Source organism: Penicillium canescens (genome assembly GCF_028828765.1).
Source record: "Penicillium canescens strain IBT 15451 chromosome Unknown utg000004l_segment0_segment0, whole genome shotgun sequence".
Lineage (NCBI taxonomy): Eukaryota > Fungi > Ascomycota > Eurotiomycetes > Eurotiales > Aspergillaceae > Penicillium > Penicillium canescens.
In genome coordinates, this window is record NW_026703966.1 from 2,279,409 (window position 1) to 2,304,794 (window position 25,386).

Here is a 25,386-nt window from a genome sequence, read left to right on the forward strand (position 1 = left end):
TCGAAAATGGCCAAAAAAAGGCGAAAAAAGAGAAGTCAAAGTAGAGCGGAAAGAACTGCATGGAACGATATACTCGCTTCGAGCCTTTCGTGTACTGTCCAAAACTTCATCAGTGGCACTATATACACATGTATGACCCCTGTTGTATTAACCGGCGTGGTTTATATCGCATGACATATACTTTTCTTTCCTGACAAAGCAACTTGCCAAATGAATGGAACGCACTGGTGAATAAAGTTGAAATGACATCTGTGGTTTGAAAGTGGAGATCAACACATACTCCGCACGGGTCATGTGAGCAGCCCTGTACAGGGCTACTGCCAATGTGGTACGTTCGTGACTAGGACCAAAAAGGCTTCCTACAATTTTCACATCCAAGCAAACCCGATCATCAATTAAATATCAACATCTCCGATCAGAACAAAGTCGGAGTACATGTAGCCCTGGAGTCAAGTCCGGCTTAGTACCCGACCCCCACTTCCCCGGATCGACCCTCCTCCAACCCCCCAAAATGAACCCAACATCATCTATAGATCCCCATTCATCAGCAATGTCTCAAAAAACAAAGAAGAAGCGCATTCGAAACTGGACCGCCGAAGACCGAGCTGTCCACCGAGACTTCGAGAAGTCGCGTCGGGAAGCCTTCAGTGAAAGCCTTACGGTTGGTGGCTCACATGATCCTTACTAGCTGGAATATAGCTGATTAACCAACACAGGAGTTGACTGAGTTGCTTCCAACACTTAAGCCAGAGCCGCGTCCCTCCAAGCACGCTATTGTTGATGCGAGCATTGCCTATCACCGTGCCCAGCACGCTAGGTATCTTCAAGCTACGCAGGCAGTGCAATCCTTGATGACCGAGCGCGACGATCTTCTGCGAGAGGTTAACAGCCTTCGGGCCCTTTGTCATCCTGGCACTTGCATCCCGCGCCAAGCTAGGCCGGTAGATCCCGCTATGTTAGGGATGCTGGGGGGAAGCTTCCAGTTGTCGATCCTCTGGCTGAAGACCAGGACTCCAGCGAGCAGCAGCCGGTAGCCTCTCGGCATATGGGTGGTTCTCCGTTGGCAAGCGATCGACTAGGCCAGCCTCCCTCTACTGTGCCGCAGGTATCAGCTCCCGTATTCCGTGATCAGGGGCCTGACACTCAGGTCTCTGATACTTTGGAAACGGGTGTCGGTGTGGTAGATCTACCGGAATGGGCGTGGGACCGCCCGCCTAAAGTTTCACATCAACTTTCCTTTCCTTCAAATATCGCCGATGATGCGGGTCTTCTATGGAACCAGCACCAGGTTATCTCAACCACTACACCTCCACAAGATGTGGACCCAAGTCGTGACATTGGACCTTCGCATCTTGTTGACAACTCGGCACTATTCTGGACCCAACAGGTGGGAATGCTGAATGATACACCACCTAGAGACGATGGCGTGCATTACGAAAGCCCGGAGACGACTATTTGGCCCTTGCAGCATCTAAGTCTGAATGTATTGCCAGAAGAGGCCCACCAGGCTACCATGGATCAAATGCAGCAATCAACAATTTCATTCAGCTCAGATCCAAAAAGTCTATCTATATCCATGGGACAAATTGCAGGCAACGACCTAGAAAATCCTTCTGCAACCATGTGCTAAGCACCGAATTGAAAAGCGACACTGTCGAAAAATCAGACAACCTTCATGGCTTCCTCAATCTTTGCCTGGCTTCTCTTTTCGGCAGCGACAAACAAAGCCAGGGCTTCACGAAGACGCTTCTTGGTAACTGCATCGGCTTCATTCGCCTTGTCCAGCTCAGCACCTTTATTGGCAAGATAGTCAATGTCAGTGCTTGCCAATTTTCCATCCCAATCTGGGTTTGCAAGAGCGTCGATCTTTGCAATCTTTGCAAGACGGGCTGGTGTCGGCAGAGCATTCAAGTATGGATGAGCTGGCATGGGCACACCTTCTCCAGGCTGCTTATCGCCATCGTACGGGAGGTTGGCGAGCTCAGTCAACACCATGTGAGAAATGGTAGCAGAGTGACAGCCAAGTTCACCAGCCGCCATTGCCTCCTGTGGCGAAATGAAACTGGTGACATTGTTAGTCCGACTTCATCACATGCAATTCGGTTATCCGCATGGACTTACCTGGCATTCTTGAGGAACGGCTGCTCTTTTCCAGTCTCCTTGTAGAGACGTTTATACGTCTCAAGAATCTGAACGAGACGCGACGACATCGGATGCAGCAGCGCCGGGTCGTCGGACTTGGGCCAGAGCTCTCGCTCATCGTGTGCGCGAACCTCTATACAAGCACCCGTTAACAACTGGAAGTGAAGAAGTCCCGATCCGGATCCTCTTACCATTATAGTACGGGCTGATATATAGGCACCCACCCTGACTAGCCGCAATAGCCTGGTGAACACTGAAAAGCGCAGTTCCCAACGTACGAATACCCTCCTCCAACAGGATCGGGCAGGTACTCAATGCAGGACCGGTACTGGGGATCTTAATGCAGAAGCGATCCTTCGAGATACCAACGCTCTCGAACTCACGGGCATAAGCGCGAGCATGCTCGAGGGTTAATTCGTGGTTGTAGGCATTGGAAGGGAGAGTCTGGAGGAGGACTCGGCCTTGGATGTTGTCGATGTTTGCCTTTGACATCAAGACCGCCTATAGAAGTATTTGGTTAAGTTTTGCTTTTTGTTTCTTTGTCGTGGAATGACTATACCATGCGCGTGTAAATAGCCAGCCAGCCCTTGTCCTTGTATTCCTTTACCACGCTTTTGAATAGTTCTTCATTGACTGGGTTGCACATTTGCTCGTGGACCCATCCCTGGTTGCTGGTCATGTCGTGGGGTTTGATTGGCATACTCAGAGTGTATGCTGGGTCCATCCAGTCGACGTCCACATTTACTGCGATGTGTTAGATGACCTGCTGAATGTCCACGTATAGCCATCTTGCTTACATTGCTCCGACAACTTATCGAGCCATGTCTGTGTACCGGCGCTACCCATTGTGAGAAGACTTGTAACTGCTTTTAACCAAGTGATTAAGAACAGAGAATCAAAGCAAATGAAATAATAATTCTTCGATGATAGTAGAAACAAACCAACGAACGAAGCAGCAATATATACAAACCACAACAACCCAATCCAACCACCAACCCCGCTCGACCAAAGGTCCCAACAACAAAAGACACGAAGCATCTCACAGCGACACACAGGGCAACCCCCTCCCGAAGTTCCACCGACGAGTCGCACCATTTAATACGCAGAACTCAAATCCAAAGCGCCTCCCGACCCGCACACCCACGCAGGGCATTCCCAGCCCGCCACATTCCCGAGGCAATACACACACAGGACACACATACCAGAGACTCTGATAGGACCACCCAAACATGGTCGCACACAGGGCAGTCCAACCCCCTCTCGGCATACTAACCGATGGCACACGCAGGGCAGAGCAAGTGGTGACGATCGCCACATCTGCGGGAGCGGGGGACGGACGCGGTCATTGGTCCGGGCGCCTTAGTGTACCCCGGATTTCTTTGATGGTTTAAGTTTTCCCGGGGAACATCGTCGATTTGACAGGTGGAATGGGGTTGAATAGGGTGGTTGGGGTATATATAGAGGGCTTACAGGGACTTTTGTGCAAGGGAGAAGAGATAAACAAAGTACCCACATCTACTTGACATACTTCGATTGCCACAATTTACATCATGTCGAAGCACAGCTTGGATGATGATTTGAAGCCTAGGGAGGTCTTTGTTGAGGATGCTGAGTCGCAGGTTCCGCATCTGGGGGATTATAGTCGCAATGTGAATGCAAGGTGCGTGTTAGGTGGATTGGGTGGATCGAGTGTGTTGGTCACTGCTGATCTTTGATGTATAGGATTTATAATCCGTTGTCGGGGATTACCAAAGATGATCTTTATGATCGGGTGCTGCGGTTCTGTCAGGAGTATGGGTTCGAGGAACATGTTGAAACGTTCCAGAAGGGAGCTCTTGTTGCTCAGCGGCCCAAGGAATTTGAAGAGCTTCCCGAATTGACGGATGATGATAAGTATTATTTGCGCCGGGAGACTACACGTAGGTCATCTTTGATATTGGGTTGATATGGAGATTCTGACGTGGGTAGACAAATGGCATCTTCCCAGAGCTCTATACTACAGCATTGGTTTGTGCTCTCTAGGCTCGGCCATTCAGTAAGTTACAATTTGTTCCGGGGGGTTGACTCTATCTAACTTGGTGTTTAGAGGATGGGATAACACTGGAGCAAACGGTGCCAACCTTTCCTTTCCCAAGGAGTTCGGCATCGAGGACAATACATGGTTGGTCGGAGTTATCAATGCAGGGTATGTATTACTTATCATTCTCGAGGTAACCTTTCTAATTGAACATCTTTAGACCTACTCTCTTCGGTCTTCTGAGGTAAATATGAACATTATCCTTCAAGTGAACGTTCTTTTCTGACAAATTGCAGTGCATGGGCAGCGGATCCCCTGAACAACTGGCTCGGTCGTCGGGGCACAATCTTCTTGACTGGGCTATTGTATGTACATCCTGTGCTACCACCACATGCAAGACTAACAATCGCTATAGTTGTGTCTTCCCAGTCCTGGCACAGGCATTCACCCAAAATTGGTGGGGCTTGTTGATTTGCCGGCTTTTCATGGGACTCGGTATGGAATTGACTGATACGCCAAAAGCCTAACCTGACCTGAAACTGACTACTGACATAGGAATGGGTGTCAAAATCTCAACTATTCCCGTTTTCAGCGCAGAAATCAGTCCTGCATCTATCCGAGGTGGTTTGGTCACTTCCTTCCAGTTATGGGTGGCATTCGGTATCTTCGTGTAAGTCTTTTCTTCCTGATACATCTTACGTGACTTTTCTAACCCTAATAGTGGCTTCTGTTCGAATCTTATCTTCTTCCGGGTTGGACCCCTTGCCTGGCGATTTCAGTTAGCTGCTGCTTTTGCTCCAGCGGTGCCAGTCCTCATATTCGTCTGGTTCTGCCCTGGTAAGATTGATCTTCAGTTTCTAAGTATAATAAGGCTAACAGTGTAATTCCAGAATCCCCACGATGGCTCATGAAGAAACACCGCTACCAAGAAGCTTTCAAATCATTCTGTCGGCTCCGCAATACAGAGCTTATTGCTGCAAGAGAATTGGTACGTTTATATTCTCAATTCCTTTGATAAGTAAAGTTATCTTAACCTAACTTCGACTTAGTACTACGCCCATTGCCAAGTCATGACCGAGCGGGATGCATTCTCAGGCATCTCACTCGCCTCACGAGTCTGGGAACTATTCGCAGTCCCCCGTCTCCGCCGAGCAATGATCTCAAGCTCACTCATCGTCATAGCACAGCAATTCTCCGGAATCAACGCAATGGCCTTTTACTCAAGTACTATCTTCTCGGAAGCGGGATACTCACCTCGGGATTGTCTCCTGGCATCCCTAGGGTTCGGACTAACAATGTTCGTCTTTGCCATTCCCGCTGTTTATACCATGGACACGTTCGGCCGGCGGAACCTGTTGCTGTTTACGTTCCCTAATATGGCGTGGTGTCTTCTTGCGGCTGGATGTTGCTTCTTGCTTCCGGAGGGGTCTCCTGCTCGTGTGCCCTTGATTGCACTTTTTATTTATCTGTTTGGTGCTTTCTATGGTCCTGGTATGTGCTATCGACTCTTTGCAGGTATGATTGACTTTACTGACCGACCAGGTATTGGGCCTATCCCGTCTATTTACTTCAGCGAAGCATTCCCTTGTCTCATCGAGAGCTTGGCGCAGCCTTTACCATTTGTGTGAACAATATCGTTGGGAGTGTTCTTAGTCTCTCATTCCCATCAATTTTGGCAAAGATGACGGCAACTGGAGGTGAGTTTATTCCACAGGCTTAAGAATGGATATAGCTGACGTGAACGGTACAGCATTTGGATTCTACGCTGGCTTGAATATGCTTGCCTTCGTTCTTATTTTCTTTATCGTGCCTGAGACAATGTAAGTGGTTCTCCGGGTATCAATATTTCCTATCTAACATTTCATAGGCAACGTACTCTTGAAGAGCTCGACTATACCTTTGGTGTGCCCATCCACCGACATGCCCGCTATCAGGTTGGAACATGGCTGCCCTGGTTTATTCAGCGGTACATTTTGTTCCGGCCGGCGAAGTTAGAGCCATTGTACAAGCTGGAGGGATTTTAAGTGTACAAGATCTGAAACGAAGTGGTAGCGTTAAGTAATACTAATTGAAGTTTGTTCGATTTTGCCATTTGAGTGGCGATGACTCTGCTGAGTAAACCGCGGTGACATGACATTTTGCCGAATTTTTGACCGAGTCTTCATAGTCACTAAAAGCTTTTCACGAATATAAAGAGGTCAGTGTGGAATAATTGTTAACATATATACTCATCATGCCAGTCACATTCGAAGAGCTCCCCTCCAAGTCAAAGGCGTCAACCTTCGCCTTTCAACAATCCACAACCTCAAGCCCAACCCAATTCTCTTCCTCCACGGCTTTGGCTCGAGCAAAGAGGACCTTGCAGACCTATCCCTGCAACCAGCACTAAAGCAGCATGGCTACATCGCATACGATGCGCCAGGATGTGGCCACACAGAAAGCGACAACCTCGCCGCCACCGACATCCCTTTCTTGATCGCAACCGCAGAAGCAGTCCTGGACCACTTCAAAATCACCAAATTCCATCTAATGGGCCACTCAATGGGCGGTCTCACAGCTCTCCTCCTTGCAAACCGCCACCCAGACCGCGTCCTCAGCTTCGTGAATATCAAGGGCAATCTCGCGCCCGAGGATTGCTTCCTCAGTCGCCAGATCTTCCAATTCCCCGCTGATGACCCGGAGGCATTCATGAATGCTTTTATTGAGCGCACGCGTACATCTGGAGTTTTTGGTAGTGCTATGTATGCTAGTACGCTGCGCCATCGTGTTCGCACCGCTGCTGTTCGGCCTATTTTTGAGTCTATGGTTGAGTTGACGGATCATGCGGATTTGATAGATAAGTTTTTGGCTTTGCCTTGTCCGCGTATGTTTATGTTTGGTGAGGAGATGCATGGGTTGTCTTATTTGCCGTTGTTGGAGAGGGAGGGTGTTGAGTTGGCGGATATTGTCGGCTGTGGGCATTTCCCTATGTATTCAAATCCTGTGGAGATGTATCGTCGCATTGCGGATTTCTTAGATCGAGCGTGAGATTTGGGTCGTATAAAAGTTGATGTATATAGATATAGATACGTAGATCTACTACTGGTTTGGGGATTTGGGCTTCTGTTCATTCTATGACTAAAGCTTTCAAGGAGACTAAACGGACGCCTTTTACCGGTGCCAATCCCGCTGGTTAAGCGGTTGGAATCGGTGCTAAACCAGAGCAGCAGGACTGATTGTTTTATTTTTATGTTGCCGTTTTTATCTGTGATTGATTGTCTAATTATTTCGCGTTGCGTTGATGGTGATCACTGTGCTATGCATGGGCAGCTTTATGGCTCGCAGGAAAACTGACTACTTAGTCGCAGGCGTTTTCCACTCTTATTAGGATGATAGGATTATTCCCTGTTTTTATCTATTTCATTAATTAGTCAATATTACAATCCCCCCACATTATTGACCTGGATATCATCATTATACACAAACAGGAGCATCAACTCAATGGTTATGCCTCGGTTCCTCCCACTGCTGCGCAACACGCTGATACTTAACAGCATCACGCAGAACCATACCTTCATTCAGCTGATCAGTCTCACGACGGAAAATCTCCTGCCACGGCGTCTGACTTTCAGGCATATCAAACCCACCCCGAGCCTCCAATTCTTCACGACGACGCTGTAATTCCTCGTGATCAATCAGGATATCAACACGGCGCTTAGTCAGATCAACACGCAGTCTATCACCATCACGAAGCAGTGCAAGGTTTCCCCCGGCTGCAGCTTCAGGGCTTGCATTCAGAATAGACGGTGAGCCCGATGTACCCGATTGACGCCCATCTCCGATACACGGTAATGAAGTAATTCCCTGTTTTAATAAACGTGCTGGAGGATGCATATTCACCACTTCCGCCGCACCCGGATATCCCAATGGTCCCGCACCACGCATGACCAGGATACTTGTATCATCAATCGGAGTTGCGGGGTCGTCGAGTCGGTGATGGTAATCCTCCGGTCCATCAAAGACAACAACCGCACCCTCGAAAGCGTTCAGATCATCCGGGTTCTCGAGGAACTTTTGTCGAAATGCAGGCGAGATCACAGATGTTTTCATAATCGCGGAGTTAAACAACGTGCCCGTCAAATGCACAAATCCAGCATCGACCATTATAGGCTCGCTATACGAGTGAATAATCTTTCGATTCCAGGTATGTTGTCCGCGCACATTCTCTTCCACGGTTTTGCCATTGCAGGTTAGTGCGTCTGGGTACAATTTTCCGGCGTCTAAGAGCTCAGCCATGATAGCAGGCAATCCTCCTGCGCGGAAATATTCCTCGCCCAAGAACTCGCCGGCGGGTTGCATGTTGAGTAGTAGAGGAATGTGGAAGCCAATCTGGTCCCAGTCGTCTAGGGAGAGCTCCACACCGATGTGTTTGGCCATTGCGTTGATATGGATTGGTGCATTGGTGCTCCCGCCGATGGCGGTGTTGGTTACTATAACATTTTCGAAGGCTGCACGTGTCATGATATCGCTCGGTTTGCGGTCTGCGTGGACCATTTCGACGATACGCTCGCCGGTCTCGTAGGCACATTGGCCGCGCTCTCGATATGGGGCTGGGATTGCTGCTGAACCGGGGAGAGCCATGCCTAGTGCCTCGGCTAAGGCGTTCATTGTTGATGCTGTGCCCATGGTATTACAGTGGCCCACAGACGGTGCTCTATAGATGGGTTAGTGGGTGTTTCTTTCCTCTGCTGGTGGAGACATACCCTCGAGCCACATAATCCATGAACTCTTCGCGGTTCATCTCGCCTGCAGCGTACATCTCTCGCCCTTTCCATACTACCATACCTGATCCAGCCAGGTCATTCTTCAAATAACCATTCAACATAGGGCCAACATTCAGACAAATTGCCGGGATGTTCTTACCGCAACATGTTAGCTCCAAAAGTCCACCATAAACCATATATTAATTTCCAAGGAAGACATACCACAGTAGCAGCAGCCATCAATGCAGCCGGCGTCGTCTTATCACACCCAGTCAAAAGCACAACCCCATCCAAAGGATAAGCATGCAAAATCTCTACCAACCCCAAATAAGCCAAATTCCGATCTAGACAAGCAGTCGGCCTCCGCGAACTCTCCTGAATAGGATGCGTAGGAAACTCAAAGGCAATCCCGCCAGCACTCCGAATCCCCTCCCGCACGCGCTTCGCCAGTTCAAGATGATGCCGATTACACGGCACGATATCAGAGCCGGACTGCGCGATGCCGATGACTGGTTTCCCGGCCATGAGTTCTTCGCGCGAGATACCGTAGTTCAAGTATCGTTCGATATATAGCGCTGTCATGCCCGGGTTTTCATCGTTATTGAACCAGCGTGTTGAGCGTAGTTTGCGGCCTTGTCGTGCTTTTGTTGGGTTGTCTTGTAGTTTTGCTAGGGTTTTCTCTAGGTCCACTGTGCGCTTGCGTAGGGCCAGGAGTTCGGCTTCGCAGTCTTCAATATTTGGGGGTGGGCGTGTGCTGGCGCAGGAACAGCCGGCGCAGGTGGTTTTGGTGTCGCATGGCATGTTTGCGGGGATTTGATGTCGGGAAATTTATGGAGTTAGTGAGAGATGGTGTAAGGGTGCTATAAGGGGTTCTGGTGGTTTGGGGCCCTTTGGGTATTTGTTATTGAGGGTGTTGGAGTGACATTAAAGAAAATGGAAAACTTGTTGGAAAGTATCGGGGAAGCCGATGTGAAAGCCGAGAGCCGTGACAGGGGCCGAACCCCACGGCATCCCACGCCGGACAGTAGGGCTATTAGATGGAAGATGTTGGTTTTTATGGGGTGTTTGGCTTCTATTCTCTCGGTACATCTGGCTGCGCTATAAACATGTTCATAGAATAATAAAGTGAGTAGATTACACCTTAAACAGAACGTCCATCTACATCTATAAACCCCCACGCTATCACTCCACACTGATCCACTCCCCAAATGGGATGTGGTCCATGATGCATTACAATTAGAAAGAATTGGAGAGCACTGTATTGTTCACATCTCTCTTAAAATGCAAAACCCCAGACGCCGTGTATGCCGGAAGAGGAAATCTACTGAGTAGCGCACTGCGCCGGTTCATCGTCTTCGTCCTCGTCCTCCCATGCGTGTCCATCCTTAGCACCGAACTCTTCAATGTTGGCCTTGGGGTCGTATTCGACCTCATCCACATGTTCGGCGGGTATAGGCTTTCCGGGTTTGGGCAGGATTTCCTTTAGCTTTTCCAGCATCGCCGGAGTAGGCTTCCAGTCAGAGCCGGGGAACTTGACATCGACGACCAAGTAAAGATCACCACGGGCATCGGTACGGTTCAGGGGCATACCCTCTCCGGGAACCTTGAGAACCTGTCCGGGAGACAGGACCTCGCCGGGGACCTGGGGGTGGTGGATTTCAATGCCGCGGCCATCAAGGTGCTTGACCACGACGCGCGAAAGGCCGCCCAGGGCTTCAGCCAATGTGACCTCAATCGTCGCCTGGAGATCGGAGCCGGCGCGAGCAAACACGGGGTGCTCTTCCTCGACAATCTTGAAAATAATGTCGCCGGGTTCCTGTCCGGGCACCTGGTCAGTCTCACCTTCCAGGATAATCTTGTCTCCTTGTCTAAAGTAAGGTCAGTATCATATTGCATCACCGAAGAGAGTAAGACATACTTCGTGCCACGGGGAATGTAAAGCTCCAGCATCTTCTTCTCCTCGGTGACCCGTTCGCCTTTGCACTTCTTGCACTTGTCCTTCGGACTGAAGTATGAACCCTGACCCTTGCAAGTGGTACAGGTCACAGTCTGCTGGGTCAAGAAACCACCCATCTGCTGCAGGACCTCCTTGGCTCCATGGCCATCACAAGTCGAGCACTTCTTCGCAGTAGCCTTCTCCTTTCCACCCTTGCCCTTGCAGTGTCCACAAATGACATTCTTGGTGCTGGTGAATCGAACGGTCTTGCCCTTGTATAGATCCTCCAGGCTGACTTCGTAGTCCTGCTCCTCGTTGCGGCTCTTGCGGGGTCGGTTAGGGTGGCCACCGGGCATACCTCCCATGCCTCCCATACCAGGCATACCGCCCATGCCGCCGCCCATGCTGGCGCCAAACATTTGTGCTAGGATATCATCGAGGTCCGGGGCGCCTGCCATTCCAGGTTCACCAGAGCCGTTGAAAGCCGCCATACCGTGTGTATCGTAAAGGTGTCGCTTCTGGTCATCGTAGAGGATATCGTAGGCTTCCTGGACAGACTTGAACCGAGCTGAAGCTTCTTCGCGCTCAGACTCAGGGACTTTGTCGGGGTGGTGGGCCAGCGCCGCCTGTTAACATATTAGTATGGCGGGATGTATGAAGTGTCGACATTGTCGTACCTTGCGGTATGCCTTCCGGATGTCATCCTTAGATGCGGTTGCGTGAATTTCTAAGACCTCTGTTTGAATCCAAGGCCGTGTTAATAGTTGTTTCGGCTTGCTTGCGCATTAGTTGGGCATTAGCGTGGGCTGCATACCATAGAGGTCAACCTGAGCCGGAGCCACTGTGAACTTCGTTAGCAGGCGCGAACGACCACCCAAGAGCTTGTAACGTACTTATAAGCCGCAGTTCTCGGGGAAATACGATCGGAGTTTTATTCGATGAAGAGAAAACTGGAATTCTAACCCGACAAAGAAAGAGAGACGAGGGTGAAGGTCAAGTAAGAGGCGGAGTGAATTTCCAATAGAAATTTTGTCGGAAGCTCCGCGCCGAGTCCGCTCCTCCGCAACCGCAACAGCGTCTTGACTCTACACCATGAGGCCTCACAGTGGGCTATTTGCTCGTCGCTGGACTTGCATTCAATGCAGAGGCTGTTCTACTTCTGCTCAAGCCCGCAACTCGAAGAACAAACTACCGGACGGCCCTGCGCGCACGCGTTTCGCGCCCTCTCCTACCGGATACCTTCATCTTGGATCTTTGCGGACCGCGCTGTTCAACTATCTGCTCGCAAAGCGCACTGGCGGCCAATTCCTCCTGCGCATTGAGGATACCGACCAGGTTCGTGACGGATTACGCTCTGTTATATGGATAACCGCTGATTGGGGCAGAAACGGACAATTCCCGGAGCGGAGCAAAGGCTTTATGATGATCTACAATGGGCAGGGTTAAATTGGGACGAAGGTGGGTTAAATTATGTCCGGATATAGAGGCAATTGGGCTGATTAGGCTCTTCTGGCAGGTCCTATTGTTGGTGGTCCTCATGGTCCTTATAGACAAGTATGGCACCGCTCCGTTGTCACAAATGTTCAACCCTAACTTTCAACACGGTATAGTCCGAACGAACCGCTTTATATCGCTCCCACGCCAATGACCTCATCTCCAATGGCCATGCGTACCGGTGTTTCTGCTCTGCGGAGCGTCTAGATTCAATCGCCCGACACCGCAGTCAGGCCGGTCTGCCTCCTGGATATGACCGTAAATGCGCGGATATCTCAGCCGAGGAGTCAGAAGATCGCGCGGCGAATGGCGAGTCGCATATTGTGCGATTAAAGGTGGAAGGATACCCCATGTTCAATGATTTGGTCTACGGCAACACAGGTCAGAACCGGCCCAACAACAAGAAGCTGGACTTTATCGACCGTGTCTATGATGATCCTGTTATGATCAAATCCGACGGACATCCCACGTATCACTTGGCAAATGTGGTGGATGATCACTGTATGAAGATTACCCATGTGATCCGAGGAACCGTATGCTATCCCTTTATTTGAGTCTCTTGAGAATATGTGACTGACCTCTTTCAGGAATGGATGCCCTCTACGCCCATGCATATGGCTCTATACAATGCCTTCAAGTGGACTCCACCGCAGTTCGGTCATGTCCCTCTGCTCGTGGAGAAAAGTGGACAAAAGCTGAGCAAACGAAATGCGGATATCGACCTCTCGTCCTTCAAAGACAAGCAAGGCGTATTTGCAGCCAGCTTGGTGAACTTTGCTTCCCTTTTGGGCTGGTCTCATTCTCAGAAGTCCGATGTGTTTGACTTAAAGGAATTGGAGCAAATTGTACGTTCCCATCGCATGAAACCGCAGGTTATGTTACTAACAATCCCTCTAGTTCAACCTGAAAATCACTCGAGGCAACACTGTTGTTGCTTTCGAAAAGCTTTGGTACCTTCAAAAAGCACATGCCCAACGCTTCGCTGCAAGAGGTGGCCCTGAGTTCGACGAGATGGTGAGCAGGGTGAGCTCCGTGGTGGAAGCAGACTACCCTCACGACAAGCTGTAAGTCTTCTACCAATTTTGGATAACCGCGACGCCTGTCAAAGACAATACCTAACACCCAACAGCGCAACAATCCTCAAGGGTCGCACCCTCTCTGAGTACATCGCGCCGCTCATCCGCGCCGATGCAAAATCCTACACAGATGCCCAGGCGTTCGTCCAACGTAACTCAACCTTCTTCACCCCCAAGCTAAACAGTGTCGCCTACGCACCAACCACACCGGCACCCTCATCCTCATCCTCTTCATCCCCCCAAGTCCCAATGCAAGCCCTCCACACAGCAGCGGCAGCCCTAACCCTCGTCCCGCCCACACACTGGAACATCGAAACCCACCGTTTCAACATAACCTCCTACGACGGCTCCGACAGCGTCGTGCTTCCAGAAGTTGAGTCAAGCGCCACCGATGCACCAGCAGCGCCTGTCGCAACAGACAAGGTCTTCAAAAAAGAGTTGTACCACTACCTCCGCTGGGCATTATCTGCTTCAGCTCCTGGTCCAGGTATTCCCGAGACGATGGTCATCCTTGGGAGGGACGAGACTGTGCGTCGTATCCAGGATGCGAAGGCATCGACGCAGTCTCTTGTGCCTTTTGCTGGGAGGAGGGTGCCTAAGGGGACATTGCCGGAGGATAATTCTTGGATGGGAACTCTTGCGTCTGGGAGATGACGTAGGGTTGTAAATGGATTACTTGTACTATAGATATACCTAAAATGTATTCTGGTCAGCTACCATTCTTGTTATCTACCGTCGATGAGTTGTTGCGGTGTAACTGAACAATCATTATGCATACTCTTGCTTTGCACTGGGACGATGGCTGGCATGCATCATTTAAGGTAGTTAGTGGATAGATCATCGGCCTCTGAGATCATCTAGAGCATCAGCTCACCCGAATAGGCTCATACAACCTACGGTGAGTTAAGGTGAGGGTAGATAAGCAGTATATAAACCGCTTATAAATATGTATATTTTGCCGGCTTTGATCTTGATTTACTTAATCTTATCCCAATGTCAACGCATCCCCACGTAGACATGAATGAACAGTATGGGAGCACAACTACGACTTCATTGAAAATGGGCTTGGACCTTGGAAGCAGGAAGCTTGATAAATCAGATAAGATTAACAACAACTATTCAAACACTGACTTCGCTGACAAATACATAAAAAAACGAAAAAGCAGTAGCTAAGACGAAAGCAAAAGACCGACCCCAGAAACCGGAGATCGAGGGAATAAAAAAGCCGTGAGCACCGCGCCAAAGAAAAAACATAAGTGACAGAGAAACGAAGGAGAACACCATGCCAAAGTAACAGAAAAAAAGTGAAGATTAAACCCAGTGAAGATTGAGACAGAAAGATCCGTCGATCGGAAGAACGTGAAGGACAGGAATCCTGGAAGGCTGCAAGCTGGCACAGTCAGTCGCAGCATTGGGCTCAATAACATCGACAGATGAAGGGGAGCATGAACAAGATTGACATGATAAGTCGTAAGTTTTAACAGGAAGAGAAGTTGAAGACGGCCACTCGGGGAATCATGGTAAGAAAGAAGAAACCGGCCAGTTTGGAATCTAAAGGAAGCTCGATTGAGGGAATGCCGAGATGCATCATGAGCCATGAGGCGTGCAGAATCCGGTCGTGGGATCATCAAGTGTAGCGGTTGCAGAACAACCATTGAATATCAGGAGCGCCATGGAAGAAAATGTCCAGGGGATTGAAACCCAAGAGGCAGGTTGCATTATGGCCAGGGCATCGATAGGACTTTAGGGAATTTAGTAAGACTCGAAGTCATCGGCCCACTCATTATCACTGCCTGCGACGCGCAAGACCTGTCCAGGGTGCGGGCCATCTGGACTGACACTTCGGATGCCCTTGGCTTTCTTTCCGATGAGGTCGGCTGAGTCTTCAGGAGCAAACCGCTTTCCCCCGTGTGCAGCACGTAGCTTGGAGAAGTAAATGTCGCTAGCGTCGGGTTCGGCGTCTGATCCATCCTCAAAAGTCTCCCAGTTCTCGGAGCCAGAGGTCGCAGTGTTGACAGTCGAAGCATTTGAGACCTGGCGAGCAGCTGGAGGAGGAGCTGCATGGTTGAGGTAGGGGTTAGGTCGAGGGAAAGTCTGCATGGAGGAATTCAGAGACAGCGAGGATTGGGAGGAGTGGGATGAATGAGAGAATCCAGTGGAGCGTTGGGAGTTGGAGAAGCCGGACGCGCTCATGAAAGATCGCTGGCGGTCATCATAGACATCTTCAGGGCTCACAGGTCGCACATAGGCACTTGACATGGCACTGTTGCAACGGGGCGGGTCCATGAGGTGGCTAAAGCGGTCCTCTCTGGATTCAACGGTCAGCGCACGCATCCGAGGGGGAGGTCCGCGAGGAGGCGGCATCTTTCCATTGAGCGTGCTAGATGAGTAGCTGCCGGGCTGCGCACGGCGCTCAGGGGAGTTGTTTCCATGCGGCATGTTTCCCAGGGGAACGCGAGCCGGAAGCTTGGAAGGAGAGTTGGCGCCGGCCCTGGATGTAGCACCAGCCCGAGAGGCGCCATAGCCAATGGTGTTGTGCTTGACTGGGCCACTGCTAGTGGGCGTCTTCGTGGCTGAGCGAGGAGGGGGTGGTCCCCTCATGGAGCTACCAGGACGGGAGGGCGGCTGCTGTCTAACGAAGCTAGACTTAGTAGTGGAGGGAGGAGCGGAAGGCGTCTTGGAACGCGGCGGTGCCTTTGCGGCAACAGGGGTCAAGGCATCGAGATATCGCTCTCCATGAACGAGGAATGGGCGGCCAAATTCATCTTCCCAGTGTTCCAACTCTTTGCGGAGATCAGCCTCAAGCTTGGGCAACTCCTTTGCAATTCGTTTGCGCAGCTTCTCTTCTCTCAATAGCTTTCCAGGGTCGCGCTTCTCTCCCTTGTTTCCGCGGCCCATAAGACGAGAAGCATCTTGGCTTGAAGTTGCCAGTGCCTCACGATCGGTCAAGAGAGTGCGGTGTCGGTCAATCATCTCTAGGGTTGGGGCACGTTGCTCCTTAAGAGCCTCAAGGCGCTGAATCTCAGCTTCGTGTGCCTCGAGCAGAGCATCACTGCAGACGTCAGAGAAGGCAGGGGTGAAATCAAGCATTTCCTCCTCGGAAAAGAAAAGACTATCCCAGAGTTCTTGCAAGCGGCAGCGCGCATCTTCCACAAACAGGTGGAGATTCTGTCGCTTGAGCTCATTGAGACGTGTCAATTCTTCTTCGAGGTCATTGATAATGCGCAAACCACACCCACGGTTGGCAGCCAGGAATGCCTTGCGGTCAGCATTCTCAACACCAAAGCGATCCCATAGAGACTCCACGGTAGAGCGGAGTTCTTTAATCTTGCGTTCGCGTCCGGCTTTTTGCTCCACCAATTTGTCGCGCTTAGCCATCAGGCTGATGAGATCGGACTCGTGCAGGCCGAGCTGCTCGGGGGATTCGCGATAACATTTGACGATGGTGGAGTCTGTCTGAGCCTGGGGAGTTCCCAGCTCAGCCCACAGCTTGATCATTTCTTCGCAGGTAGACTGGACTTGTGCGACACGGCGGTGGTACTCTTCGTAGACGTGGGTGAACTCTGCATCCAATGCCGTAACATAAAGGGGTGAAAGGTCGAAGCTTGGTGGGATTGAAGAACCTTCCGCGGTAGGGGGAAGTTCAAGTTTAACAAAGGTTGGCTCGAGGTGAGAGGAGTAAGATTCAAGTGCGTCAACAAGTTCTGTCAACTGTTAGTCAATGGCATCACTTGCGTATAAGGAACCTTACTCTTGACTTGCTCGAAGCGCTCACGGTGCAGCTTGCTCATAGCGTCGTTCTTCTCGCGCAAAAAGGCAATGCACCGGTTGAGCGGGTAGGTAATGCGAAGGTCATCGCGGTTAAGCTCGAACTGGCCGTTGGCCATTTCATCAGTCAGCGATGACTCCATCTGTTGGATTTGTGTGATAAGGCGCTGCGCCTCATGTGTCATCGCTTCTCGTTCACTATAGATATGGTTAGCTAGGCTGGTGCGCTTTGTTGACGTTTTCAACTTACTCGTCAACGACCTTGAGGTGATTGTTGAGGGTCTCGGACAGAGCGCTAAAGAGCTATATCAGTTGATTAGCTATGCGATCATGATTTTACCATAATATTCAGCTCACCTCTGCCTCGCGATTTTCGCGCTCGCGAGGAGGGACTCCGATTTCGTCGTAGATGCCATGGAGCTGCTCGACGATGTTGTTGACCTGAGTGGTCAGGTAGCTGGTATCGACCGCCATCGTAAAGGAAGTCCCTTAAAGAGGGTGACAAGAGTCGTAAGATGTCAAGGAGAGGTATCCAATCCGACAAATTGCCGAGCGGAGCTGCGACAACGACCAATGTCGGGATCAAAACAAGAGAGCCACACACAAGGTTCTCAGCACACAAGGTGCGGCGTAGAATAAACGAAAGTGGAAATAAGCAAAAGCTCTTAGTGGAGAGGCATTGAAGAATGAAGATGGATGTTTATGAGGGGGACGGGTCAGGGCTGAATCGGCGATAACATCAAGTTTCCCGCGCGTGTTTGGCCCAGATCGTTGTCACGGGTAACCGCTGACTCAGCTCAGCTCAGGTGTGGCACACCGCCAGATACTGCCAGTATCTACCCCACCGCTCTCTTCATCACTCGCATTGGACTTCTTTATCTTGACTTCCTTGCAGAATCCCCCGACCCTTTCTGCTTTTTCTCTGGTTCTTCAATAATTTCCCTGCTATTTGACTATCTGTCCATTCCATCTCAAAAATGCAGGCTACACAGCAGTCCTGGGGTAAGTGCCTCCACATCCATACTATCGATTACGAACTGACCAAGCTCCCCCACACAGAGCTCGAAAACGCGATAACCGTCTTCGACCCCCAACGCGATGCTCTCTACCAATATGACGAAGCCACACAGAAATCCCTCAATGCTGAACGACCCTGGGCCTCCGACCCCTACTATTTCAAGTATGTCAGGGTCTCCGCCACGGCACTATTGAAGATGGTGATGCACGCCCGCTCCGGCGGCTCATTGGAAGTGATGGGTCTAATGCAAGGCTATATCTTACCAAACACCTTCGTCGTGACAGACGCATTCCGCCTGCCCGTTGAGGGTACAGAAACCCGAGTCAATGCGCAAGACGAGGCGAACGAGTACATGGTGTCATATCTGCAATCATGTCGGGATGCGGGACGCATGGAAAATGCTGTTGGATGGTATCACAGTCATCCCGGGTATGGGTGCTGGCTATCGGGCATTGATGTGGCTACGCAGCAAACGCAGCAAATGACGGGTCCGTTCGTTGCTGTTGTCATTGACCCTGAGCGTACCATATCCGCTGGTCGTGTTGAGATTGGTGCCTTCCGTACATTCCCTGATGGCTTTGTCCCGTCGAAGGAGGCCCACGAGGATGATGAATATCAGACTATCCCGCTTGGCAAGGCGGAGGACTTTGGAGCACATGCCAACTCATACTATTCCCTCGATGTCAGCCATTTCAAGAGCACGCTCGATGCAGAAATATTAACTCTCCTGTGGAACAAGTACTGGGTTGCAACTCTCAGTCAAAGTCCACTCTTCACCTCGCGCGATTTCGGCAATAAGCAGATGCTGGACCTCGGTCAGAAGGTACGCAAAGCCGCACGTGGAATGGAGAACACAGGGCCTCGAACTACTGGCTCTACCACCAAGGACCAACAGTTGGAAAAGGTCGTCCGCGGTGGACAGCGCATTGTCGCAGAAGAAACGAAGGGTCTGCTCGCGTCGGAAGTGAAGATGAAACTCTTCCACGGCATTGGAAATGATCCCTCTTCCACGGCCTGATCCCACATTTTATTGTATCTTAGACAGTAGATGTTGACATGACCGGCACGCTTCTTTTCTTTTCAACTGGTGTATTGGCGCTTAGCGGGTTGATGTTTGATATCTTTGCTACATTCGCTGGCATTGTTCCAGTTGACAGGCCTTGCTATGTCCAGCGGCCTCTGCAATGAATCATGATGATAGAGTATCTACAACAGCAGTTCCTGCGAATGAACGAACGAACTTAACGACCTCTCATTCATGAAAATAGTAGTGTAATCCTGCTTTAGTCACGTTGTCCCAACCACGCACTCTAGGATTATACCTGCCAACGCGAATTCAGCCGACACATCTAGTATAACAAGTCTAAGAACAAAAAGATATCATAATCAACTTCTATTGACCCGAGATATAAAGCCCAGGCAAAGATCAAATGGTTAGTAGAACACAATAGATACAAAGAAGTAGAAGAAGCAACCACCCAGCTCAAGTCCCAGCAGCACAATGTGAATTTGGAAACCCACCAGACAGGAACAGGAACCCAGAAAATGATATCAAGTCGGTCGTGACATAACATGATTCAGAAGACAGCGTCGAGGACATTAAGCGGAAGAAAAAGAGAAGAGAGAAGAGAAATCCAATCACCCCATCCCGGCGACGACAACACACAACACCAGGGGGGATATGGTGAATGAGATATGTAAATAAGAAAAGAAATGTGAAAGAGAAGGTGAGAATGGAAGCAGAGGGTCAAAAAAGGAAAAATATACACCGAAGAATACTGTATAGTCAGGATGTGACACGGCACAGTGAGGTTAGGGTAGGTATAGGTACTGTATGGTGTGGTGAGATGAGGTCGGGGGTGCGCCCTCGGGCTGAAAGTCTCGGATGTGATAGATAACAAAGAAAAAGCAAAAAGATCCCAGCGAATCAAAGGGGTCTATGTCGGGGAATCGGTATCTGGTATATATCAAGGACCGGAAATGACAACGTCGTCGGTGCAATAATAATGTGCGAAGAAAGAGATGGTGATGGTTATGGTAGTGGTGAACTGCCCAATGAAGACACAGGCATTTATGGGCGGAGCCCATATGTGGATCATTTGGAATCATTGACATGCAGGTGATAGATCTGACTGCAGGTATCCATCATAGCCCCCCGGGACTGCTCCGAGAGGTGAGGAGATGAGGAGTGGAGACTAAGACTTCCTAGAGACAGTCACCGGGGTCAAAGAAAGGCCCCAAAAAGGGGACGGCCCGTGTTTATCAAAGACCTGTAAGACAGTGGCCGAAATCGAGTGGCGCCAGTGTTGCCGGTGTCGAATGGGCGAATAGCGGAGTTGTCGAACCTGCTTGGTGGCGCACCCGCAGATGCACCTCGACAGGGATGTTGGCCGGTTACAGGAAACCGGATTCAGATAGCAATCTACGAGATTTCACAAAAGAAAAGAGGTTAGTCTCAACAGCTGAAACAGGTTTGAGAAAACGAAAAAAAAAAAAAAAAAAAAAAAAAAATAGCAGTTGTCTTCTTGCCCGAAAAGGGAAGGGAGTAAGAGGTCAAATTTGGGTATCGCTGAGCAAATGGCAAACGCCACTTAAAAGAACACCAAATGGATCATCGCAAAATTGCGACGGTAGATGCAAATAACAAGGAGCCCTTGTCTCGGCTTGAAGCTTCAGCATACCTTGCAATCTTTTCGTCCTCGCGCTCCCTAGGCTCGATTTCCAAACTCCGTTCATACATGTCGTGTACGTCGCCAGCACCTTGGAGGTTACTGAGAATGTAGTCCTGGAGTTCGCCAACTGGTTGGAGAAGGTAAGGGACGTTCTGGTATTGCTGAATATCGCGAATGACTTCTGCGGTCTTGGCCCGCTTATTGAAGTTGATCAATTCCGATGGTGTAAGCGAAGGAATACCATCCTCAATGAAGGTCAAATCCGTAAGATAAACACCTAGATCTGATTAGTTTCAGATCAAAAGAATAGAAGACTCCAAGTGAGATAATCTCCTCGTGGCTGCGAATCATACCAAAGAATGGGATACAGGGCGGGTTAGCGAGGTGCAGGGTCTCTCGGTACTCGCCAAAGTTCTTCGTACTAGCCATAAGCCGGCGCATCTGTTCCAGAATGGCAGATGTGCGTCCGCTGACCTGGCCCCATGTCCGGCCCAGACGATGAATGGGTGCGGTTCCAAGGGCTGAGATGATGGATGTCAGTGTGGAGTAGTTGTTCAGAGCGCGACATTTCTAGAGTCGGGTTAGCAAAAGGTTTGTTAAGCACGATTAAAGTGCCACCTACATCAGCCACATTCACAAAGTGTTTGATGACTACAACACGTTTCTTAACATCGCCTTGTGTCAGAATCATCTCAGCGACCCAGTTCGTAAGCTGGTTCGAGTGAAGAATCAAAGCCTTGACATTAGGAGAAGGTTCTGGCTCATCAGGGCCAACCTTCTTCTGCCATGTCTTATTCAAACACTCAGTGGGACGAATCTTAGAGTAGAGGCGCGACTCAATAATGGTCAGCTGCCGAGCAAACTCCGTAGGATCAATGTCAAGGAATTTCAGCTTCTTCATGTTCTTGGGGATGATCGGGGGTGGTGCAGCATTGCTTTGGGTAGGAACAAGGCGCTTAACAGTGGTGTCTTGTCCGCGGAGTCGCTGCTCAATCACAGCCAGTAACGTGGGTGTTCCTGGTGTTTTGGTGGTGGCAATAGAGTCACTGGTAAATGTATGGACTCGCCGCAGGAGATCCATGTTCACCTCGTCATTAGGTTCCATCCAAAAGTGATCGAACCAACTCTTGAGGATATTGACAACACGGAATCGAATTGGCTTCTGTTTCCGATCGATCCACATTTGCATGTCATCTTGATTCAAACCGAATGGAGGCTGAACGTTGAAACGCTGGACAAGCATCTCAAATAGTTCGGGAGCAGTGGTGAAGGACCGATAGGTAAGTAGGAAGGTGTTGTTGAAGGACGCATCAAGTTTGTCGTGACGGGTGAGGTGTTCAACCAGTCCAGCCAAGGTTCCGCATTTGAGAATTGGCGAGTCTCCCTTGGTATCATAGAATACTTCGCCTTCGTGGGCCATCTTAAGGAACCAGGGGGTCTCCTCCGGCTCACGGACTGGCTCCCGAATTGGTGGCTCTCGGGTGATAGCTGTAGGCGGTGCCTGGCCAAAGAATCGCTGGGCCTTGTCCATATTTCTACGGACCTTGTGGTCGCCATCATTTTCTGGTGCGTAGGAGGACGGGATACCAATTGATTCCGAGGCAATCTTGGCCTGAGACTCGCCCCGGTTGTGTGTGTTCTTGTATCCGTCATCTTCTCCGCCTTGGCGGCTTTCACTTCGTGAAATGGGCTCTGGCTCAGAGGGAATTTGTTCCAGGAGGAGCGACAGCGAGAAACTGATCTGGGAGACGTAGTTCTCCAATTGTCTAGCAATGCCTCGTACGGCGTTCACCCGATCGTCGAGTGAATCGCCACGGAGCTCAGCCCACTCATCAGCCAGAGGAGCAGAGATCGCTTGACAGCTGAGCACGAAATCGCCGATGGCATCGTAGACTCTTTGCTTTTGCAAGCTGAAATCTACTAGCTGGGGATTTTGGAAGCTAGTTCCTAGGGGTGCCAAGTTCATCGACTCAACGGAGGATATCCATGGACGGAATTGTTCAATGACCTTGATGGCCGCAGCCGAAATTGCATCCGCAATATTAGCATGCTCATCCACTGTAACAATCTTCTGGTCGATCACCAATAGTTCTTCCAGTCGACGAATACTGCCGACGAAGGATCTCCGAAGAATGTCGATCGAATCCAGGAAAGCCATGTCAAGAGGGACTGAGGGCTCTGCTCGAGAATCTCCTCCATCAGGCACAAGGAATGATGTCGGCCCCGAAGCACTCAGGGACACACCGTTATTCTGCCAGCTACCACCGGAAGAACTGCCGCTGACGAAACCAGGAACAACGCGGTGAATAGAATCTCCACGCTGCTGTTGAGCCACATCCACATAGCCATATACGCCCTGCATGACTCCCTCAGCTTCCTGCAGACACTTATTGACCGAGTCGGCGCCAGGCCAGTCAGCAGCGGCAATATGTGATGACAAAACCAACTTGGAGAACTTGGACATCATGTCCCGGAAGTAGGGGTACAGAGCCTTGTTTGTGGAAATAATGGATGGATTGCCAGAATGGTTGTCCGTTGTGTCGGACCCAGCAGCCAGCAGCATGCGAAGATGATCGGAAATGTCCTCGGCCTTTCGTACATACTCCGCACGTTCACCGCTGAGAAGGGTCTGACGATACGCCTCAACTGCATATCGCATGTTATCCACAAGCAGGGGCCAGGTGATTGGCGGTGCGAAGCCATCATCGACAAAGTGTTGAGGGAGGTTGGAAGAGATAGAAGGTCTAGAGAAGCTCTCGGTAACAGAAGTACTAGTACTGTTACCTCCGAGGCTGTATGTCGTTTGTAGGGCGTGCTTCATCGGCTGCGAAGCTTTCAGATCTTTCCCGGGCGGGTACAAGGAATCCATGGACGTCGCGGGGGAGACACCATCCATCAAGGACTGACGTCGACGAGAGATCGAGTCGTGCGATGCCAACATCAACGACTCTCCCTCCGCCTCCGATGCAGAGCCGTCATACTCGTCCTCATCCCGCTCAAAGCCGCGCGCCATTAATTCAGGAGGTGGCCGTGTCTGATCAGGGACAAAGAAGTTGTTTCGGTCTCGAGGGCCGGTTTCCGTGCTTCCCGTGGGGTTCTCGAAAGGAAGCTCCATCGTAGAATATCCGGTAAGAGTATTGAAGTAGAAAAGACGACCGTCGGGTGTCGCCTGAGGGATCCAAAATGCGGCCTCTTCCTGCTCCTTGGGTGCTGGGATACCCTCGATGGGGAGAATCGGTTGCGAGTCCCGGTGATTTCCTTCTGAGTCCACTTCATCCTCTTCTTGTCCGTCGCCGTATTCATCCTCGAGTCCCGAGTCCGCGCTGAGATCGGTATCTTGGTGGCTGTGCACGAAGTGGTCGCCGAAATCCTCGGCTTCGGTGATTATGGTACAGTAATTACTCGGGAACCAACCGCGAGTGTTTTCGATAACTCCATCCCACCATCCTGTTTCGAGCTGGTTGAGGACCTGGATGATGTCGCCTCGGCGGAAGCTCAGACTGGTGTGATCATCGGCGTCATAATCGTACATGGCCCGCACGAACAACGCCGGCGGTTCAGGGCTGACCGCATAGCCGGAGGTGGCCATTTTCGACGGAGACTGTTTGAGGGGGTTACAATGTTGCGAAGTACTGTTTACCCGACCGAGATGGCGGGACAGGGCAGTGGGCGTGGTGGCCTGTTCGTCGGTGTACTCGAATGCGGTCGCAACGGTCCCAGACTTGGCCAGCGCAGTAGTGTTGACAGCCAGATCTGCCGCGCGAGTCTGGAACATTGAGAGTCACGAGACAAGCCAGGATCCAGAGACCTTCGAGAGTAGGGAGGTGAGCTCAGAGTCCGGTCATGACTGAATTCGTCGAGGAGGGGGCGGGAAATTTAGTAACCCACTTTTTCCGGGGCTGCGGTCTCCCAAGATGATCCAGACTCTTTCACTTCACAAAGGACTCAGCCATATAGAGATAGCAATAGAGAAATAAAGAAATATATTAGGGGAAGAGGGGAAAGAGAGAGTTGGAGGCGGGACGGATAAGGCGAAGAAAGTGTGAGTTCCTCCTGGTATTGTAATATTACCATGGTGTATCAGCTCTGGACTCAGCCATGAGATATGTATAAGCAGAGCTCATTGCATTTATATCCATTTACAGTGCATCTCAACTCAACTTATGGGTTTGATAGTTATGTTCCGTCTACGGAATAGTATTGGCCTATGTGTATAGCTTTACTATGTCTATGTATACGGAGTACAGAGTATTCCCCACTATGTGTGACCCGATTTCCATTACAGTCACATCTCCAGTCAGCTTAGGGACCTTGGAACCTATAGGCCTATAGGACGCAGTATTGGGAAGAGTTCGGACCTCCAGTGAATCGGCAGTTATGATCGACCGCGGCTAGCACATGGGAGAGATCTCCTGCAAATTGCCCCTATTTGTACAGTTCTTCGCATGTTATACGTAAACTTCCAATAATTGATGGGGGATTCATAGCCAAACAGTACTGTAAGGGACAAAGTTCGGTATC

At 50.3% G+C, this 25,386-nt stretch overlaps 10 protein-coding genes across 10 annotated transcripts; 5 read left to right on the top strand and 5 right to left on the bottom strand.

Annotated features, from left to right (window-relative positions):
- Positions 1–550: 550 nt before the first annotated feature.
- Positions 551–1,630, top strand: N7446_006226 (basic helix-loop-helix domain-containing protein; the record flags this gene model as incomplete). Its single annotated transcript, XM_058514974.1, has 3 exons — positions 551–661; positions 717–881; positions 938–1,630. 3 exons carry the CDS (start codon positions 551–553, stop codon positions 1,628–1,630), a joined length of 969 nt encoding a protein of 322 aa, XP_058372152.1.
- Positions 1,631–1,662: 32 nt separating this feature from the next.
- On the bottom strand, positions 1,663–2,988 carry N7446_006227 (uncharacterized protein; the record flags this gene model as incomplete). The annotated part of the gene is made up of 5 exons (XM_058514975.1): positions 1,663–2,062; positions 2,122–2,275; positions 2,334–2,643; positions 2,702–2,886; positions 2,940–2,988. 5 exons carry the CDS (start codon positions 2,986–2,988, stop codon positions 1,663–1,665), a joined length of 1,098 nt encoding a protein of 365 aa, XP_058372153.1.
- A 704-nt stretch (positions 2,989–3,692) lies between these two features.
- Positions 3,693–5,787, top strand: N7446_006228 (uncharacterized protein; the record flags this gene model as incomplete). The annotated part of the gene is made up of 12 exons (XM_058514976.1): positions 3,693–3,802; positions 3,865–4,061; positions 4,111–4,177; positions 4,229–4,327; positions 4,380–4,403; positions 4,456–4,524; positions 4,575–4,654; positions 4,715–4,829; positions 4,881–4,996; positions 5,050–5,147; positions 5,209–5,650; positions 5,702–5,787. The coding sequence occupies 12 exons, from the start codon at positions 3,693–3,695 to the stop codon at positions 5,785–5,787; spliced, it is 1,503 nt and encodes a 500-aa protein (XP_058372154.1).
- A 53-nt stretch (positions 5,788–5,840) lies between these two features.
- Positions 5,841–7,186, top strand: N7446_006229 (alpha/beta fold hydrolase; the record flags this gene model as incomplete). The annotated part of the gene is made up of 4 exons (XM_058514977.1): positions 5,841–5,856; positions 5,910–5,979; positions 6,027–6,125; positions 6,400–7,186. 4 exons carry the CDS (start codon positions 5,841–5,843, stop codon positions 7,184–7,186), a joined length of 972 nt encoding a protein of 323 aa, XP_058372155.1.
- A 450-nt stretch (positions 7,187–7,636) lies between these two features.
- Positions 7,637–9,702, bottom strand: N7446_006230 (IlvD/Edd family dehydratase; the record flags this gene model as incomplete). Its single annotated transcript, XM_058514978.1, has 3 exons — positions 7,637–8,852; positions 8,902–9,056; positions 9,124–9,702. The coding sequence occupies 3 exons, from the start codon at positions 9,700–9,702 to the stop codon at positions 7,637–7,639; spliced, it is 1,950 nt and encodes a 649-aa protein (XP_058372156.1).
- A 520-nt stretch (positions 9,703–10,222) lies between these two features.
- Positions 10,223–12,082, bottom strand: N7446_006231 (putative DnaJ domain protein (Mas5); the record flags this gene model as incomplete). The annotated part of the gene is made up of 5 exons (XM_058514979.1): positions 10,223–10,769; positions 10,820–11,463; positions 11,515–11,573; positions 11,652–11,678; positions 12,070–12,082. 5 exons carry the CDS (start codon positions 12,080–12,082, stop codon positions 10,223–10,225), a joined length of 1,290 nt encoding a protein of 429 aa, XP_058372157.1.
- N7446_006232 (glutamate--tRNA ligase MSE1) lies at positions 11,930–14,061 on the top strand (the record flags this gene model as incomplete). The annotated part of the gene is made up of 7 exons (XM_058514980.1): positions 11,930–12,172; positions 12,223–12,295; positions 12,354–12,391; positions 12,448–12,864; positions 12,919–13,176; positions 13,229–13,395; positions 13,461–14,061. 7 exons carry the CDS (start codon positions 11,930–11,932, stop codon positions 14,059–14,061), a joined length of 1,797 nt encoding a protein of 598 aa, XP_058372158.1.
- A 1,098-nt stretch (positions 14,062–15,159) lies between these two features.
- On the bottom strand, positions 15,160–17,885 carry N7446_006233 (putative microtubule associated protein (Ase1); the record flags this gene model as incomplete). Its single annotated transcript, XM_058514981.1, has 4 exons — positions 17,533–17,885; positions 17,426–17,478; positions 17,159–17,373; positions 15,160–17,111 (listed from the first exon to the last, which is right to left on the bottom strand). Exons 1-4 carry the CDS (start codon positions 17,647–17,649, stop codon positions 15,160–15,162), a joined length of 2,337 nt encoding a protein of 778 aa, XP_058372159.1. The 5' UTR covers positions 17,650–17,885.
- A 240-nt stretch (positions 17,886–18,125) lies between these two features.
- On the top strand, positions 18,126–19,440 carry N7446_006234 (Mov34/MPN/PAD-1 family protein). The gene is made up of 2 exons (XM_058514982.1): positions 18,126–18,177; positions 18,235–19,440. The coding sequence occupies exons 1-2, from the start codon at positions 18,153–18,155 to the stop codon at positions 19,209–19,211; spliced, it is 1,002 nt and encodes a 333-aa protein (XP_058372160.1). The 5' UTR covers positions 18,126–18,152; the 3' UTR covers positions 19,212–19,440.
- A 1,147-nt stretch (positions 19,441–20,587) lies between these two features.
- On the bottom strand, positions 20,588–24,640 carry N7446_006235 (putative cell division control protein Cdc25; the record flags this gene model as incomplete). Its single annotated transcript, XM_058514983.1, has 4 exons — positions 20,588–20,615; positions 20,875–21,142; positions 21,219–21,435; positions 21,488–24,640. 4 exons carry the CDS (start codon positions 24,638–24,640, stop codon positions 20,588–20,590), a joined length of 3,666 nt encoding a protein of 1,221 aa, XP_058372161.1.
- Positions 24,641–25,386: the final 746 nt, after the last annotated feature.